Source organism: Lepisosteus platostomus, chromosome 8 (assembly GCF_059453375.1).
Source record: "Lepisosteus platostomus isolate fLepPlt1 chromosome 8, fLepPlt1.hap1, whole genome shotgun sequence".
Taxonomy (NCBI): Eukaryota; Metazoa; Chordata; class Actinopteri; order Semionotiformes; family Lepisosteidae; genus Lepisosteus; species Lepisosteus platostomus.
Genome location: NC_142618.1, coordinates 62595015 through 62614326, shown reverse-complemented (window position 1 = coordinate 62614326; position 19312 = coordinate 62595015). Strand labels below are relative to the sequence as shown.

The window sequence follows — 19312 nt, the reverse complement described above, 5'->3', positions numbered from 1 at the left end:
GAATTTTAAAAATAATGAACCACGATGAAACTATAGGGCGGTTTTTAGACCGGTAGTTCTTTTTTTCTTGTGGCTGTACAAAGGACGGGTGTGTGACAAGACAGCAATAAAATTCAACACAGATCGAGGCACCGCTGGGATTCGAACCCAGGATCTCCTGTTTACTAGACAGGCGCTTTAACCAACTAAGCCACGGCGCCGCGCCGGTTGAGTCTCCCTACCTGAATTAACCCTAACCTAGTGTCGCTGTCATTGACGAGGCTCAAATTGGTGCCCTTTTCCTACGAGTTTATTTTCATCAAGCTGCATGCGCGATCCTCCCACCTACTTATTTTATAAAATTCAGGGGATAAGAAACCGGAATAAAACCAGGAAGTACAGAAGTACAGTGTATCCAGCGCTTTCAACAACAACAACAACAACAACTGGTTTTCGAGTGAGAAAATAACCGATCATTTAATATATTAAGTTGTTCTTCATAATAGTTTTCATAAACGAGTGCGGGGCATATTATTTTAGGTCGAATATGGGAAATTGCATATATTACATAGCAAGCAATTTCCAGTATTGTGCCGTACCAGTTACCAAATAAACCGACAGTACGTTGCGATCTCGAAAATCAAATATATGTGGGTTTAAAACAACGAACAGGAGGCACTTCTTTACACAAACAGTGGGGGGAGTGGGGAGCAGGCTAACCAGCCCTGGTGTTGAAAACGACACTCCGCTTCGTTTTAAGCAACAGCTGGATCAATAAGATACTATCAAACAGGCTAGAGGGCTCGAATGACCCCTCGTTTGTAACCTTTGTTATTTTATGTTTGTTAACCTCATGCTAAATGAAGGATACTTCGACGCTAGATGTCGCCTGTTGCATTTCTAATCGGATTAAAGACCACTGCGAAAATTGTTTTTTTCCTTTCCTAACATAGTTTTGGACATTCAATGAAATCTGAACCCATGGAGTGAACATTCATTTAAATATTTCAAATTCGACATCTCTTAACATAAATATAAGCGCCAAACTCCAACCAGACAAAAAAAAAGGTTTGCAATAATTGCATGACCGACCATACCAGGTGATTAATTTCCATCATTCCGAACATTTTGTTTGGAAAACAGAAACAGGACCCGTAACTTTCCCAAACCCAAGACTCTTTCAGGACATAAAGCCGTATTAGTTGTTATACTGGATCTGCAACAGCATCGGTTTTCTTTTGCCATGGCAACCGAGCGGAGTCGCAAACAGAGATCGTAGGTCGTGCGCCTGCGTAGCGCTTCCTGCCGTAAAGACCCCGCTAGCTGTTGTGCAGCAGACTCTCCGTAATGATATGGAGAGAGGGATGGATACAGATATTTATTTTTTAGGCTGACTGAATTAGCTTCGTACCCCAGTTCCCCTGGGGGATCGCAGACAAAAACAGGGTTTTAGAAGCAGTGTGGGTTGTGTTCGTTTGTGTGCCTTTTTGCTGGGGAGGGGGGGGGGCGGGTTGATGTTTGTTTTCCGCCGAGGCTCGGTGATGGTGTCGATGTGTCGGCTGTAAGAGGAGCCGAGGGCAGCGCGTCGCACTCAAGATGGACACCGCCGAAGAAGGTAGCGTAACACGCCAGGAGCATGCCCCTGTATAACGCAACAGCAGGAATGGGACAGTCGCAGAGGGCCGGCGGTCCGGGTCGCGGTGGGCCGGGCCGGGCCGGGCCGGGCCAGTCCTCGGTGCGGGGCGGCACGGTGGGCGCATCGCTCAGGACCCCCTGGCGAGACGTGTTTCACCTTCCCGCAGGCTCATGTGCAGGATCCCGCCTGAGCAGTGTGCACAGCCTAGCGAGCTCCGGGCCGCACTCAGCCTGCGCTTGCCCGCTAACGATGCTTATGTAACCTCTAATCCTCCGGGGTTCAGCCGACTCATATTTGCATTTAGATTCACGCCTTTTGTAGTTTAAATTGGTGTTTTGTCACCTGCCGAGCGTCCCGCGAGTCAGCTCAGTGGCCATGAAGAGACGCACTTTATTTTATCTGATGCGCAGAATTTTTAGCTTTTGGGGGGTCCTAACTGTTTGGGGGGATTTAGGGTGACTGTACGAAATTGTACGAAGACATCAGGCTCGTAATGCCCACAGGCCAGAAGTATTTCGGGTTAAACTAGTGTAATATTTGTTTCCACACAAAAGAAATCCAAGTCTTTAAGGGTGGTTTGTGGTTTGTGCTTGATTTTGGGGTGATCGATGCGTCCGAGCAGCTCTCGCTGAGCGAATCAGCTGCCGGCCAGGTCTCGTCAGTCTCACCCTTTGCTTGTCCGGGCCGAGTCCTGGCCGGCTGGTACCGGAGGGTGAGAACTGGGTCAGATCCATGGTTCTGGTGTAGCTGTGAGCCGCATGGAGCTTGAAAGAAGGAGGAACTGTCCGGTGACTGTGTTTACTTCTCTGAACCGTGAGCAGACAGGGGACGTGCCAACTGTGTGTCGGTCCGAAGCGAGCTGTAGCGCCACGAAGCGCTGTGACCCACCCTCGCAATTTGCAGCTTCGAGGGACTGTCGGGTTCAGGCCCCAGAATGCAGTGCGAATCGGCAATAAAAACTTCACTCCCTCTTCTTGTCCTGCCTCCGTGTTTGAAACAAGGCTGCTTCACAAGCCGGTCTGCGTGTGAAACAAGGCTGCACGTGTACGATTCAAGCTGGTTTGGTTTTGGATGCTTTCTGAGTTTTATGAAGTGAAAAGGTGATTTAGGCCTTATATAGTATTGAGCTTCCAAGTTTTAGTGTATGTGCATTTGTGATGGTCGACAACAGTGTTATCTGCCAGCTGGACTCTTTTCTTCATTAGATTGTATTGCTGGTGCAAATTCTGAAGTTTATAGTGCTTTGCAATTTCATTTTTAGAGTCAACGTTTAAATGGATTTATAACTGAAAATGTTAAAGGAGCATAAATTTAAGATGGGAAGCAAAATAGAAGAGACTTGTTTAACAAAAAGAGTTGTTTTAATAGTGGTTAAAGTGCAGACCAATATAAAATAGCTTACACAAAGTGTTGATCTGGTGTCTGTGACACCGGATTGTACTTGCTGAGCAAGACTCGGTCAGTTTGCCAGTTCATTATTCACTATTCATTGCAACTAGTGGAGTTTCTGCAGTGTGTCCTGTTTTAGTAATAAGTCCTTGCTTTCATCCCACTAGCTTTTGACAGTAGACTAAAGTCAGCTAATTGCATAGCCCCCTAGTGTAATTATGCATGAATTGTGATAAATGAATGCAAGCCAGGTTTTACCAGATTGTAAACATTTAGGATCAATCTTAGGCCATTGCACATTTAATGCATGTGTGTGTATTGTACAGAGTGTTTCTTTCCCTTGATGTTGATGCCGCTGGTGTGCAGAACTCCTAGCAAACTGTAGGTTATTAATGGATGATCCCCAAGTGCTGAGTTGGAGGCTTAACTCCAGAGCTTGTTTGGAGGAAATGAAATGAGCGTGTTTGCAGTAAATCTGTGTTTGCGTAGTAACTGGCAGGAGTCAGAACTGTACTGTCTGGAAAGCTTGCATTGTTTTGTTGGCTTGTGTTCCAGAGATGAGTAGTGGCAGACTTCTGTGTTAAAAATAAAGTATGAGATGTCCACAGTTGTGAAGAAGAGCAAAACACTGCAGTCACCAGCAGAGATCTCACCACCAGCTCATTCATCCTGTGGAAACAGAAATGTGTGTGGGGAGTGCAAATGGGTTATTTTGATAAACACAACAGCATGACGAAAGATCTTAAATAGATCTCTGAAAAGGATCATTCATACTGCAGACTGTGAATTGTGTAGCTGGTGTACACCGACACTGGGCATACTGCCTAAAAACTGTCCTGTTGAAGCCCCATGTGAAAGTGCCACAGAGGTGGTAAGCTGAGCTGAAGCCTGTGGGAAGGAGGGCAGACAAATGGAGTGTGTGGACGCCCTGGGCATCTCCTCTGTACACTGCTTCCATTCTGCCTTGATTCCACGGTTTCAAGCACCAATGGCTTGGCTTGCAAAAGCCTTCAGCTTTGAGCCTTCTCTCAGTCTGTGTTTGTTGAAAGAATAAGAGATTTGTAAGTCGAGTTAAGACTTCCAGGAAATCATTGCTTGTCTGTGAATGCTTGATGGAAAGTTTGATTGCAGAACGATCTGCTCAGACGTGAAAGTCATTGCCAGAACGCTCAGAGCGGACAAACAATGCTAACTGTTGCTGGAAGCCACTGATCGCGCTCATATACGGAATGAGACAGCTGAGTGTAGGATTAAAAAGCAGGAGTTAATAGTACAGGATTTTCCAGCAGGATGCCAAATTCCTTACATTCTTCTACCTGAACCTTCTACCTAACAGGCTAATTGTGCCAGATGGCTTCTTATGTTCTTATGACTGAGCCGATGAACTTCTCTGCTTTCTTTTGCAGCAGATATATGCAGGGTCTGCCGATCGGAAGGAACCCCAGACAAGCCACTCTATCACCCCTGCGTTTGCACTGGCAGCATTAAATTCATCCACCAGGAATGGTATGTGCTTTTGCGTTTGTTTGGGGATGGGATTCCTGATTTTGGATTGTGCAATTTGTCATCAGATATGCACATTAAAATACTTGGAAAAGCCCATGGCTGTTTCCTTTAAAAGGCTGCACAATCTACGTGTTTCGCTGCCCGGTAGCTGTGTTTAAAGCTTTAAAACATTGATTGCAGTGAGGTGAACCTGAGGGCCGCATGGGAATTGTAGAACAAAAGCGGGTCTGTTTTTTTCCTTTGTGCTCTCTGCGTGTCCGGTAACAGAGGCCCTGCTGGGCGATCTTGTGCACACTAGACCGCTCTGTGCACTCTTCTCAACAAGGAAGCACAGGCCTTAATGAGAAACCGGGATACTCCGAGAGCAATAAATATAACTTGCTTTAACAGAGTTGCCTCCTTCCGAGATGAGCTTTGAAACCTGTCTTATGGAGAATAGTCTGTTTGAAACGGGGCATGTCTCCCAGCTTGTTTTTTCCTGCCCAGTTTTACAAAAGACGCCACCTCTGGAAGAAGGCATGCTAGGTGGCTGCAGTGTGCTGGAAGGGTCTGTGCCAAAGGAGCTTCATGTGGGTCACTTTTCCACACTAGATCGCAGTTAACCAGGATTGCTTGTCTTGCAGCTTGGTGCAATGGCTGAAACACAGCAGGAAAGAGTACTGCGAGTTGTGCAAGCACAGATTTGCTTTCACACCAAGTAAGTGACCTAATCTTGTATTGTCATATCATGTATCCAGATATCACAGCATTGTATCTGAGACTATAAGTTGAACCTGACACATGATGTGGGTAGATGTTCCGTTTGACCTGGAGATCATGCAGTGGATCTTCAGAGTGAGTTTGAAATGTTGTGGCAGATCCGGTCACTGTGTGCTCCCTGTCTTAAGCTGCCTGATCCAGGTTTTCATCCTTGCACAACACTTCCGGATGCTCCCTAGGTTGCACAGACATTTCTTCAGAAAAGTTTTTCCTTTCAGCTGTTTCTAATTCAGTGACGAACTCCATGTCTGGCTGTTTGGAATGTGTAGGTCTTATGTGACTGAGATCACGTTAATGGGCTGCCGTGTGTGTGTGATCCCCTGGTGCTGGTCCAGATGGAGATGCAGGGAGATAATAATAACTTCTATAATGACCTAAGCTAAGCCTTGAGGGGGGAAGAGGATTTAAAGTGCTCAACTAGTTATGACGGAAGGGGTCGTTGAGGCAATGCAATGCCATACAATGTGTTTGGTTTCTGTGACAATATTACTGTATAAACATGAATGCATAAAGGAAATCAAGGTAAACAGTTATTTGCTGGGATATCTTTCACAATGATAAGATTAATGTTTCTGAAAAAGATATTAGAGGGTTTGTCTGCCTGTTTTGGGCAGTGGGAAGAAATGGCTAGGGCTTACTGTAGTGCAAGGAGGAAGTTCACAATTGGACTCACTGTAGTGCAAGAATGAAGTTCACAATTAGGCTCACTATAATACAAGAAGGAAGTTCACGACTTTCAATAATTCTGTTACACCTGTTTCCTCTTTTCAGCAATTATTTCAGAACATATCACTACACTTTTTAGTCTTAAAATATCACAGGATGTCGGTATCTGCTGACCTAAGAGCAGATGGACACCCGCCATTTAAGAGTGGCATTTCGTTCTTTTTGTGTGTGGAAAAGGCCCTACTGTCTCGAGCTTTGCTGAGCCTCATTTGTCTTTTTTCCATTCCTGCAAGTAGCTGGCTGCTCATGTCTCTGCTCTCTCCTCCTCCTCTGCAGTTTATTCTCCAGATATGCCTTCACGGCTCCCTATCCAGGACATATTTGCCGGACTGGTGACGAGTATTGGCACAGCAATACGATACTGGTTTCATTACACACTTGTGGCCTTCGCCTGGCTGGGGGTGGTTCCCCTCACAGCATGTAAGTGACCACAAAGCTATTTAAAAGTTTTACCTTTTAATAAAAACCATTAGGTGTTTATTCACCTGTTGCTTCTGCTATTTTTTCAGGTCGCATCTACAAGTGTCTGTTTACCGGCTCTGTGAGCTCACTACTGACGCTGCCACTGGATATGTTATCCACGTGAGTTTAGGCTTTTTCTTAATTTGTTCAATCAAAAATGTTCTTATACAGGTGCTCCCAGACTTATGCTCGGGTTACCTTCCACACAACCTTACATGGTTTATAAGGTGTTTCGATCATTATGGCTACAATTCTGTAATAACAAAAACTGAACACTACTGCAATGTTATTACAGTATAATCTACAGTATTTTAATAATAGAACTGTAATTGAAGTAAAAAGCATTGCATAAAAGTATGGAACAATTGTGTTATGCAACGCACCTTAATTCCTAGTGTGGGCTTGCTTTTCAAATGGTTGGAACACTTTTCATCCATAACTAGGAGGATAATTCAGGAAATGCACAGAGGAATTTATTCCAGATGAAGCTCACAGAAGAGAAGATATTCGCACTCACACAAGGCAGCGCATAACAAGACTGAGACCGCATGCAGCTTTTTCTTAAAGTTGCATTTCTGTCAGCAGGGGAGTGCCGCAGCCACAGAGCAGGACAGCTTGTTCTCTCTCTGTCGCAGGAGGAGATAGTAGAAGTGCAGGCAGGCTCCACACTGAGTCGCTCATTTTCTTAACAAGTGGCTGGCAGTTCAGTGCTGTGTCCTTCAGTCAGGTCACTGCAGTCCTGCTGGTGCCCTGCAGGGGTCGCTGTCTGGCTGGACCTGAAGAAACCTTTGGCCCACTAATCACAGCCTTGCCCTGGCTGGCACCACACTGAGTGAAGTTATTTTTTTAAGAAGTCTTAGCATTTCTTTAGGAATATGCAGTATATAACACTTAACTAAGCACTGGATTTTCTTCCTGTATTTCAGGGAAAACTTGCTGGCGGACTGTTTGCAAGGCTGCTTCGTGGTGACGTGTACCCTCTGTGCGTTCATCAGCTTGGTGTGGCTCCGAGAGCAGATTGTCCACGGTGGCGCCCCTCAGTGGCTGGAGCAGAATCAGCAGCAGCCTCCCAATGGGGTGGGGCAGCCTAATGAGGTACAGTACAGACAGCTGCACGAACCAGTGTCAGAGAGACAAGGACACCTGAACATTGGAGTCTCATTCTTGACCAGCCCACAGGTGTCATCCTCTCTTTAAATCACCCGCAGCTTAGGGACTGGGACCAGCTGTGAAACCACTCTGGTTAAGACGGTTATTAACAGGGAAACTGAGAAGCTGACAGTGGAGTTGGGATGAGCTTGCCAGCTCTAATAGCCCTCCAAATCGCTTGTCTTGGAATATATCACACAGGGCATCATATAATAAGATGTGCAGGTTGTTTGAATCTTTGGTCTTTTAATTCAGGATTCATAGTTCAAATGATGGTCCGGTCACTGTACGTACAAGCTGAGTGGGAATTTAAGATGTTCTGTTCACTATAGCTCTTTGCGCTTGGTACCTTAGCATGACGTTCATTTCCACACAAGCAATTCATGACTTCCTTGTTCGGGTCCTGGGCTATTCCAGTGCCGAGCTCTGCGTGTGAGGCGCAGGTGCGAAACAGGAGTGACTAGCCCCAGCAGCCATCAGATGAGTCAGGATTGCAGGATCAACGTCCTCAGCCAGGACAGCCACATCCCCTCGCAGCAGGGGCGGAACATGTTGGAGCTCAGGTTCCCTGCCCCTGGTAACTGCTGCCGAGGGGCAGTTTCCTCTTTGGTGGGCTCCCAGCATGTGTCCGTGACGCTGAGGGTTGACTCGGCACACGTGGCGAGATGCCGCTCGTCCCGGGGATGCAGACCTGCTCTGCCTCCTCACGTTCCCAGCTCAGTGGCGGCGTCCTGGCTTTTGTGTCGTGTCCAGGTCCCAGGGGCTGGGAACGGGGCTGCTGAGAACGCGCCAGTGCCGGCGCCGGCCAACCTGCCCGCCGAGAACGCTGCGGTGGCCGAGGTGCCGGGCATGCAGGGCGAGCCCGCCGAGGACATGGAGGTGGACAACGAGGATGAGGAGGATGCTGCTGCCGAAGACGCTGCCGATGCAAACAATGGAGCTCCAGGTACTGTCAGTAGGGTCTCCAGTGACACAGCCCAGGAGAGAGAGAGCTGCCCTAGTCCACAGCAGCTCCAGGTACTGTCAGTAGGGTCTCCAGTGACACGGCCCAGGGGAGAGAGAGCTGCCCTAGTCCACAGCAGCTCCAGGTGCTGTCAGCCTGTAGTGTCTCCAGTGTCACAGCCCAGGGGAGAGAGAGCTGCCCTAGTCCACAGCAGCTCCAGGTACTGTCAGTAGGGTCTCCAGTGACACAGCCCAGGGGAGAGAGAGCTGCCCTAGTCCATAGCAGCTCCAGCTCCACGAGCGGTACGCGTACCATAGTTTGAGAACCACTGCTCTAGGACATTGTAAGACTTGGAAGAACATTCTGAGATAATGATAGTAAATAAGTTGGTAGTTTTTCTGGTACAGCAGAGAGAAAGCAGTTAGGTCGTGATTACCAGAGAGAAATACTTGCTGATCTTTAAAAAAAAATAAAATGGTCGTTCAAGTTCAGAAGAAAACTAGTTTCAAGAGGGCTTCCATTGGAATAACTGAACAGAACTGAACTGAAAACGGGCAGCAGTTACAGCAGCTTGCTGAACTTGTCCCACCAGATGACATGAACTGGAACGCCCTGGAATGGGATCGGGCTGCGGAAGAGCTCACATGGGAACGCGTAAGTCTCCGATTTACTCTTTTCGCAGTTTGTAAAGGCTGAAGTGATCAATATTAGCTTAAATATGTGACATTTGGTCATCGCAATGTCATTTGCTGTGCTTGTGTAGTCATAATACATTTGTTTTCCGCCATCGGCCTGCTGCTTTAATCACGGGCGCTTTCAATCAGACGCTGAAGGAAAACTGATTTAGTCCGCTGTTGCCTCATTAGTTTGAGGACATAATTAATCTGGTGGTTAAATTGCCGGTTGTTACAGTTCGTTGTTTACTCCTGCTCTTTCCCAGTGCGATTCTGTGCTTTAGCACGTTGACTTGACGAGCGTATTGTTTTTTCCCAGATGCTCGGACTAGATGGCTCCTTGGTTTTCCTGGTATGTAATTGTGCTTCATCACGTTGAATAAATGGCCTCTGAACAGATATTTTGACACTGACAAACCTCAGGAGCTTATACAAACTGTTCATAACTTATAACAATTGCTGTTATGTGCTATTTAACACTGTAGACATTAAATAGTAATAAGAACCTTATTATTAATACTTTGAAATGTAGAAATGCATAAAATGTTAAACAGCTATGAAAATCTCAGATGGGTTAAACTATTAACTTACAATTGACTATTTTTTATGTGATATATAGTGCAGTGGTTAACTTTAATCATGTCTTTTTCTTAGGAACATGTTTTCTGGGTAGTGTCACTAAATACACTCTTCATCCTTGTTTTTGGTATGTTTCTGAACTTTTAATTACTCTTTACAAAAATAATTTCATGTCATTCTTTTAAATAGTATCCAGATGGTGCTTTCTCCCTTAATGTGAACATATCATTTTGTTATGGATTAAATTTCAATGAAGATGAAAGATTAAACTGCTGATAGTAGTGCATGAACCCTTCTTATCCATAATGATAATATGATCAATCCACCTTCATACATCCATTTTCAGTTCGTGAGTTCAGGTAACCACAAAAAACATGACTTTATTTTAAAACCACTGAGTGAGGAATTGTTGGAAAAATTCTAACCAAAGATCCTATCCAGCCATTTCTTGAAAGGAGCCAGGTTATCGGTTTTAACAATGTGGCAGACCCCAAAACCACTTTGTGTAGAAACGTGCCCCCTCTTCTCAGTTTTAATTACACCTCAATGCAGTTCCACAGTTTTGTTCTTTGTGTACCTGCGTATTATACTAGACCACAGGCCAGTTATTGCATACACTGTGAAAGATCAGCTGTGAGTATTTGTGTGCTCTGACGGCAGTGTTAACACCTCTTGTTCTTTCAGCCTTCTGCCCTTACCACATTGGGCACTTCTCTGTTGTCGGACTGGGTTTTGAAGACTATGTAAGTGATGGTGTTTTTCTCAATAAGTTCCTTTTTGTATATGAAGCATCCAGCTTTGTCTAAGATCCCTTTATTTTCCTTTAGTAGCATCCAGATGACACATTAGATTGGCTGTCCGCATTGTTTACATTACATTCAGATTCTTTGGAGACAGAAATGTTCCCCAGATGTTCAGTTCACAGGGCTGAAAGAGTTTGTAATGTACTTAAAGAAGACTCAGGAGGTAAAGATGTTTTTTATTTTCTCGTCTAGGTTCAAGCCTCACACTTCGAAGGGCTGATCACAACGATTGTTGGCTACGTCCTCCTGGCTGTTACGTTGATTGTGTGTCATGTATCCTTTCATCTGGGTTTCCTCTTTAATCTCTCTACACCTTTCAGACGGATAGATGTTTCCAGCTCAATTTAGTGCATAAAACCTGCAGGCCAATGTGACAGAATGCCTCTCCCATCTCTTTGCAGAGTTCACTAGCTTTTCAAAATCTTAGGTGTCTGGCAGAAGTGAAATCCAGCTTCCTTCATATCAGTTTATCGGTTTCTTGCCAGAAAAGGTGTATCAGCAAGATTGCGGGGATTGAAAATGTCTGGCCCAAGAGCGAGCAGGCTTCTCAGGCTGTGAAGTTCAGTGAATGGATCAGGTTCTGTCTGCAAAAGCTGATCTTTCCCATCTTGCAAACTAACCCGATACCTTCTGGAGCGCGATCATCAGACCCGTCATGATGGTAGGCAGACAGACCGGGGCTGAATCCCCCTCTGCCCCATGGTTTGTTTCAGCCATCCCTTCTTAAAGGCACCTGTTTGTACCCATGAACAGACACACGAGGTTATTCTCGATGATGAGCATCGGCTTATCACCGGGCAGCGCCAGCTGAACACTTGACGGCTTTTCTTTTCGTGCGTCTGCATGGGCCTCCTTGTCTGCAGTTCTGTGACGGACATTTTCGGCCCACCGGTGGTGAGGGCAGTGCAGCCCTAGGCAGTGGAGCGTAACTGTGCCCGATTCCCTGTTCCTTAACCAGCAGACTCAGGGTTTAGCAGCACTGGTGAAATTCCAGAGATCGCGGCGTTTGTTAGGGGTCTGCTACATCGTCGTGAAGGTAACTTGAATCAATCGCCATGTTTTGTAATTTCGTTAGCCTTGGAAAGAACTAGTTGAAGTACCAAATGAGCTCTGATCATTACTTGCTATATAAACCAAGCAACAGTGAAATGGATAGAAAAATAAAATGGCTTTTGACAAAAAAAATTATAGTGCAAAGGTTTTGGGGGATGTTTTAGACCACCCAGTCCATGTGTTGCAATGCTAAACTGTTGAGAAGCAACCAGAAATATAAAAAGGAAACTCTTCTTAGGAAAATGAAATATTGGTATAGAAAAGATGTGTGATTCTGGTTGGTGTTGCAGGTGTCTTTGCTGGTGGTTGTGGAGATCGGTGTGTTTCCACTCATCTGCGGATGGTGGCTTGACATCTGCTCATTGGTGAGTAAAAGTATCGATGAGCTTATTTCTGCAAGTGAAGCCCGAAGTGAGATGTGTCGTCAGTGGTTTACATGTCTTGAAACACAAATGTGTATTGAAAGATAAAAAAGAGCTTGTGAGAAAGACCTGGTCTTCCTGTTGCCTTCCCTTCCAGGAAATGTTTGATGCTTCTCTGAAGGACCGTGAGCTGAGTTTCCAGTCCGCTCCAGGCACCACCATGTTCTTGCACTGGCTGGTGGGAATGGTCTACGTGTTCTACTTCGCCTCTTTCATCCTCTTACTGCGGGAGGTGAGCCAGCCGTGCCTTTCCTGCTCCTCTCCCATTGGAGCAGGTTGGAATTGAATCGTAGGAGTACGGGAGCCCAGGAAAGGTTACAGTCAAGAGGAGGCCTGTCCCGCCCACTGATTGGTGCGGTTTCATTTTAGTGGCAGCCATTTCTTGCCATTTACTACTGAAAAGTGACTCGCAGGCTCCTCTTAATGCAAACCTCTTAAATGCATTCCTCTGGGCAGTATTGGGAAGGCTATTTCCATTTTAATTTAAATATGATTACTTTTTACGGAAGCATTGTCTATGGTACAGTCTTGAAAGGCCCAAGCAGTCTTGCAAGTTCCTTTGGGAATAAGTATTTTATATATTATAATATCTTACGCTTATGGTGTCCCCATTAGGGTGCAGCCTGTCTTGCACCTATTGCTTGCCTGGATGGGCTCTGGCTCCAGGTCCACCACAGCCTTGCGTCGAAAAAAGATGTTTGAAAATGGACGGAGCGATGTCTCATGGACTTCATAAGTTAAATTGGTTGTCTGTATTTTACATAGCATAACCGTTTTTGTTGTGTGTTGTATTTGCTTGACTGTGTTGTAGGTTCTGAGGCCTGGTGTTTTGTGGTTTCTGAGAAATCTGAATGATCCTGATTTTAATCCTGTCCAAGAAATGATTCATCTGCCGATATACAGACATCTCAGAAGATTTATTTTATCAGTGGTAAGTTGTGAAGTGTTTTTACTGTTATTGCATCTTTTCACCATTTTCCTCTTTCTCAAAATGTCAAAGGACTGATTTTCCTTTTTCCCTGCTTCCTGCAGGTTGTCTTTGGGTCCATTGTTCTCCTCATGCTATGGCTTCCTATTCGGATAATCAAGCACATTTTACCAAACTTCCTTCCTTACAACGTCATGCTGTACAGGTAAATCCCTTTAAATATCCGAGGAGCACCTTGCCCAGTGAGCGGGTCCTTTCCAGTCCTTTGTTAGTTAGTTAGGGGCCTTTTTTCATTCGTCAGCGTAGACTTCTGATTGTGTAAAAGAGTATGTACTGCCATTCCAGCATAACCCACACAGTATTCACACTGACGTTTGTTTTTCCCGTTCTGTAGGTGCACACTTTATTTCCGGTGTCGAGTAGTTCAGTTTTCATTACCTTGCGGTGTGCGCGGTGTTGGTGATGGGCTTCCAGCTTCAGATGTTCCAGCTGTGGCACAGTAGAGGCCCCCGGTCAGTGTCGTGTTTGTGTGAGTGACGATTTGTGCTGCCTGCCTTTCCCAGCGACGCCCCGGTGAGCGAGCTGTCCCTGGAGCTGCTCCTGCTGCAGGTGGTGCTCCCGGCTCTCCTGGAACAGGGACACACCCGCCAGTGGCTGAAGGGGCTGGTGCGGGCCTGGACTGTCACCGCTGGCTACCTGCTGTGAGTGCGGCCGCTGCCGCTCGAGTCTCGCCGGCCAATCAAACCGCCACCTGAGCCACCGGCCGACACAGTCAGGCCTGTAGCATCCCGGCTGCAGTGCTGGCTGATCTCTCTCCCCCCTCTGTACCGAGGGCACGGCTCCTCTTTCAGATCTAGAGTTAACAAGTGTTAAATCTTCAACACAAAATGTAAAAGTTGGAGGAAAAGAAAGTTGGATAAAAAAGCTGCCTTAACAATATTTGAATACTAATGGTCTATTAATAAACCTATTTGCGAACTGCAGCTGGGCATGAAATGGACAGGGTGTTGAGACAAAGGCTGCTTAGTCCCGTCCTGAATAAGCTCTATGCAAGATCATGCGTTGCAGTAGTATGTCAAGACTTGTCTCTCCCTTCGCACTCTGCTAAAGCTCGAGAGGTGTTTTTCATAGCTCTTACTGTTTCAGTATCATGTGGATAAAATAGTGTGAGAGAGTACCATAGGTTCCTGCGAATTCAGGATCACAGGAGTAGCGGGTCTTTATGCGTGTTCTTTCCCGGCCGTCTCTCGAAACTCTAAAGTCGGGTGTTTGTCCCACAGAGACCTTCACTCTTACCTGCTGGGAGACCAGGAGGAAAACGACAACAACGCCAACCCGCAGGCCAACAACAACCAGCAAGCTCGCAATAACAACGCCATCCCTGTGGTGGGCGAGGGGCTCCACGCCGCCCACCAGGCCATTCTGCAGCAGGGCGGCCCTGTGGGCTTTCAGCCCTACCGCAGGCCTCTGCGGTTCCCCTTCCGGGTATGTGTCTCCGCCCCCCTGCACAGGGCTGCGGGGGTCTCGCCGCTCGCAGGCGTCTCCCTGCGTGAACACGCTGTGGTGTCTTTTCCAGATCATGCTGCTAGTCGTCTTCATGTGCGCGACCCTGCTGGTGGCCAGCCTTATTTGCCTCACGTTGCCAGGTAAGTAGCCCTCGCGCCCGGCTGACCGCCATCAGCACTCATCTCGGAAGTACGAGTGAAGGAAGTCCGTGGCGATGTGGATTCCCGTGTACTAGGATGGTTTGCTTTCTCTTTGGGGTGTTTTGAGATGTGTACCTCCAAAATAGTTTTTTATTTATTTCGCAGACCAAAACAGGCTGTTGATGTGCCTGATCGCGTAACCTTTCCTTTCCCTTGACAGTGTTCACCGGCCGCTGGTTGATGTCCTTCTGGACAGGCAGCACGAAGATCCACGAGCTGTACACCGCAGCTTGCGGCCTGTACGTGTGCTGGCTGTCCATCCGCGCCATCACGGTGCTCCTGGCCTGGATGCCCCAGGGCCGGCGGGTCATACTGCTGAAGGTGCAGGAGTGGTCTCTCATGGTAAGGCCGCCGTTTCTCCCGCTGCACCCTCCAGCCGCTCAACAGCAGCGTGACCTGACCATCGTCAGGCTTCATCGGGGGGAATCAATGACCTCTGTTAACATAAAACTGAACACTATCTGTTAATCACAGACAACAGTGTCTTCAATGGGCGTGGCTCATAAAACATCACTTTTTGTCCACTGTGCTTTTCTGTGGATCAGTCTCCTCCATCCTCAACAGGTTCGCACTTCAGTAACTTGCTTCAAAGTACTGCTGTACCTCTTCTGAGCCTAACAGGAGGCACTGTATTTGGGGATTCCTGAAAAAAAAAACAGTCTCTGTAGAAGTGGGAGCTCTTTCAAAGGCGTTTCCACGCAGGTCCTGCTTGTCTTGGGACTCGTTTTACCGTTCAGCCTCTGTGGGCTGCAGTGGCTAAGGCAGTGCTGGTCTCAACAGATCATGAAGACGGTGATTGTGGCTGTTCTGCTGGCCGGAGTCATCCCCCTGCTGCTGGGCCTGTTGTTCGAGCTGGTCATCGTGGCTCCTCTCAGGGTGCCTCTCGATCAGACGCCTCTCTTCTACCCCTGGCAGGTTTGTATTGGAATTTCAGGCCGATCGGACGCCAGCTGCTCCTCTGGGAGAGGAGTCCGTTCTCAGAAGGCAATCTTGAGCCCTTGGCGGGGTGCAGCTGTCTCTGCCCCATGACATAAGCGTTCTCAGTAGCGCACCGGCTCCTCTGGTTCATCCGCCCTTCCTGTTGAAGCTGTTAAGTTTCATTTCTCAGTTTAGGCAAATCCTGACTTCCGCAGACAATACTGCTCCTAAGAACACATGCTCATTCTTAGATATTATTAGTAGAAGAACTTGACAGGAAGGATGTTTCATCAGGCATTGAACTGCCCTTTTTCATGCCTTCTACTGTATCCTCATTGTATGACAAATGTCTCTATTTAAAGAAATTAAACTAAATTGTGATACTTCTCCCTGTATTTATGAAGCATTTATTAAGCATTCAGTATTGCAACACTTTTTTTCTATGGCATAAGATAAATGAAAGCTGAAATACATTTGTTCATAGCATGTGTGGTTTACTTTATATAGGTGATGTAAGCTGTTCTTTATGAACTTCATGAATTATGTGCACATCTGATGCCTTCAGAATAAATGACTCACTTGTAGTTGTAGAAAAAGCTTTTTGAATACAGGCTATGCTCTCTGATGTGTGCTTTTTAAATTTAACTGGCTTTTGAGTCCTTGCTTAAGTTTTGCATGTTGAGAGTAAAAGGCTAAACGTCATTTGCTTATGTGTCAGTTACTAATTGCAATTTTGATTTTAAAGCAACAGTCAAATTCACTGTTCATATATGTTAATTTATCTTTTTAGTGTGTGACTTACTGTAGCTGGTTATTGAAGGTGTTCTTTTGAAATTGTCATGCAATCCAGGACTGGGCTCTTGGAGTTCTTCATGCCAAAATCATAGCTGCCATAACCCTGATGGGTCCCCAGTGGTGGCTGAAGACAGTGATTGAGCAGGTTGGTATGCGAGACTTTCCTTTTCATCTCTTTCAGATAATGTGAGGATGTGTGGATATGTTAATGTAGATATTTAAGATAAGATATTAAAATGAAAATGTACTACAGTTACTAAACCATTCCCTGTTAGCATGTAATAATCTGAAACCAAATGAGATGGGCTGAATGGCTCATTTGTCATTTTTATGCTCAGTTGTTTATTTGAAATATTTTCATTCCTTTTTTCTTTCCACACCTTGATCTTTTCTCTCTACCTCTTCTCCACCACTGATGCTTCAATTTTCCTCTTCTTTTTCTTCCTTCGGCACTCATGTATCTCACTGCCTCTCGGTGTATCTTCCTACAACACACCTGACTTCCTCCTCTTTGACCCTGGACCCCTCCCCCTTCAGCACCTCTCTTCCTTTTCAGGTTCTAGGCTCTCGTTCTGGCTGAACCTGCCTGTTGCAAACATCTGAAATCTGCTTCTCTCTGTCTTCCTTTAAAATCCCTTTAATATTGACTATAATCCTTTGGGATTTAGCTTATTATAAACCTTGTATATTATTGTGTCCGTGTGATGATTATTCTCATGTTTCTTATTTGTGTTTTCTACCGTTTCTTGTCATTGTTTTCTAAGGCCAGCCTTAGGCTTTGAGGAAAGTCTGTTGCTGTAAACCCACAGATTGCATTTCAGAATAAATTCATCAGGAACTCCTTCTTAAATGTTAAGCCAATGTCAGATTTAAATAAGACCTCTAGAGGTCTTGAGACTCTTCAGCTCTTGAGACTAGAATTTTATCTAAATTTATCTTTTAACAATTTTCTGGTTTAGGTTTATGCAAACGGAATCCGCAACATTGACCTTCATTTTATAATCCGCAAGCTGGCAGCTCCAGTTATTTCTGTCTTGCTCCTGTCCCTCTGTGTGCCCTATGTCATTGCTGCTGGTGTTGTTCCTTTAATAGGTAAGTACTTTGTTCAGCCTGTTTAATATTCTTACAGTGTGCATAAACACTGACCTTTTTGTCAAAGATGCCTTTATTTTTTGGAGATCTGTGTCGGTTATTTTCATTTTATGTATGTTAGTGGTAGTCAGTGTAGAAAGTAGCTCGGCTGTACATATTCGTATTGTTCATTCATAGTGCTGAAAGCAAGTGTTGACTTGTTCTAAAACTAAAAACCAGGGAATTTCTTCTAGTGGCCAATTTTATTTTTTATTCATAAGCGATCAAATTTAATTCTTGTACAGTATAATATTTGAAGCAGGTTATTCTTCAACCGTTGTCAGTCTTTCAGGTTAATGGATAAAGAGAATGTGTTTCCAAAGGCTTATTAAATATGTGGCTTTTTTTTAGGTCAATTCCTATTTGGCCTCTGAAAAATCATCTTGCTGGAAGTACAAAGACTGTTTTCTGAAAGATATCACACTTGTACACTCCGTGTGTACGCAGCATAGGTGTCATTGAATTAAAATTAGATCTCTACTTAGCTTAACCATTCAGAGTGGAGTCTTAATGCCTGGATGTGGATTAAGTGTTCTTCATTCCGCTGTTGCCCTGTAGGAGTCACTGTTGAGATGCAGAACCTGGTGCAGCGACGGATCTATCCTTTCCTTCTGATGGTGGTGATGCTTATGGGAATCCTGTCCTTCCAGATCCGCCAATTCAAGCGCCTTTACGAGCACATTAAGAACGACAAGTAAGTCCCATGAATTCAGTGTTAATGGAGAGTTCCCTAGGCTAACCTTTCGAAATGATTCAGTGTCGGCAGGCCATGGAGGTAGCCTGTTAGCTTTTGTTAGGGTTTCTCTAAAAGCTTCACTTGCTACAAAATGCCAAGGACCTTCCAAGTACATTCCACCAGGAGTTCAAAGCAATCCTTCTCGAGTTTTCCAGTGTGTGAGAGTTTCTGAAGAAATTTCAGGACAGGAATCAGATGCTCCTGCAACATGAGCTGGAACGTCTTCACAAAGTTCAGTGGCTGTGTTCCTCCATAAGTCTTACCACAGTCCGAATCGTAGGGTGAACAGCGCTTCAATGTAAAAACCCTGTTTGTATTAACTTCGAGCGGCTGTGTGTTTCCAGGTACCTTGTTGGTCAGAGGCTAGTAAACTATGAGCGCAAGGGAGGGAAGTCCAGCTCCACTCCGCCAGCCAGCTCCCCTCAAGAATAAAGGCCACTCTGCCTGACCGCTGCCCTCCGGACGCTCGGACCCTCCGGCACAGTGCTCAGTCAGCTCCCCCTGTTCTGTCACGACCTTTCTGTTGCTTCACATCCACATTTTCAGGCTCTCCCGTTCCCCATCTGCTACTGCCCTGCTTGTAAGCGCTGCCTGAGAACTGTACATGTGTAAATAGTTGAAAACCAAACGACCCTAAACGTGAACTTGGATTAAAAGAATGTGCATTGTACATCTTAAAAATATATTAATTTATTAAATCTAGTTGTCACTTTATTTTGTGGACTCCTGTTTATAAGTCTAAAACACACTGTGCCACTATCAGCGGAGGAAGAAGGGCTTTTCCACCTTGGGTTTAGCTAATTAAATTATTTTTCAGTAATGAATTCAGGTGAATTACTGAAAAAAGATCATAGAAAACTGAGTGCAAATGTCTGACTTTATCTAGGACTGGGTGTGTGTGTTTTTTTTTTGTTTGTGCATTGTTAGGGAAAGTGGGGTCGCTGCATACTTTTGGGGGGTTTATTTAAGTCTTATCAGGACTGTCATGTGACCGAGACAATCTCAGTGTCCCTTTGTT

At 45.5% G+C, this 19312-nt stretch overlaps 1 protein-coding gene and 1 non-coding gene across 3 annotated transcripts; one reads left to right on the top strand and one right to left on the bottom strand.

The window, feature by feature from the left end:
• Positions 1 to 126: 126 nt before the first annotated feature.
• trnat-agu (transfer RNA threonine (anticodon AGU)) lies at positions 127 to 200 on the bottom strand. Its single transcript has one exon. It is a non-coding gene; the product is annotated as a tRNA-Thr (tRNA).
• Positions 201 to 1276: 1076 nt separating this feature from the next.
• marchf6 (membrane-associated ring finger (C3HC4) 6) lies at positions 1277 to 19008 on the top strand. 2 transcript variants are annotated; one of them, XM_088644236.1, is made up of 26 exons: positions 1277 to 1594; positions 4414 to 4510; positions 5134 to 5207; positions 6272 to 6415; positions 6505 to 6577; positions 7384 to 7552; positions 8360 to 8552; positions 9142 to 9203; positions 9543 to 9575; positions 9878 to 9929; positions 10487 to 10545; positions 10798 to 10878; positions 11573 to 11641; positions 11949 to 12023; positions 12178 to 12312; positions 12892 to 13011; positions 13113 to 13213; positions 13572 to 13709; positions 14289 to 14493; positions 14585 to 14654; positions 14875 to 15056; positions 15495 to 15629; positions 16483 to 16572; positions 17387 to 17519; positions 18117 to 18252; positions 18639 to 19008. In XM_088644236.1, exons 1-26 carry the CDS (start codon positions 1576 to 1578, stop codon positions 18724 to 18726), a joined length of 2733 nt encoding a protein of 910 aa, XP_088500362.1. In that variant the 5' UTR covers positions 1277 to 1575; the 3' UTR covers positions 18727 to 19008. The 2 variants fall into 2 exon arrangements, with proteins under 2 accessions (XP_088500362.1, XP_088500360.1); XM_088644234.1 differs by having other exon boundaries at positions 1278 to 1594; positions 4411 to 4510.
• Positions 19009 to 19312: the final 304 nt, after the last annotated feature.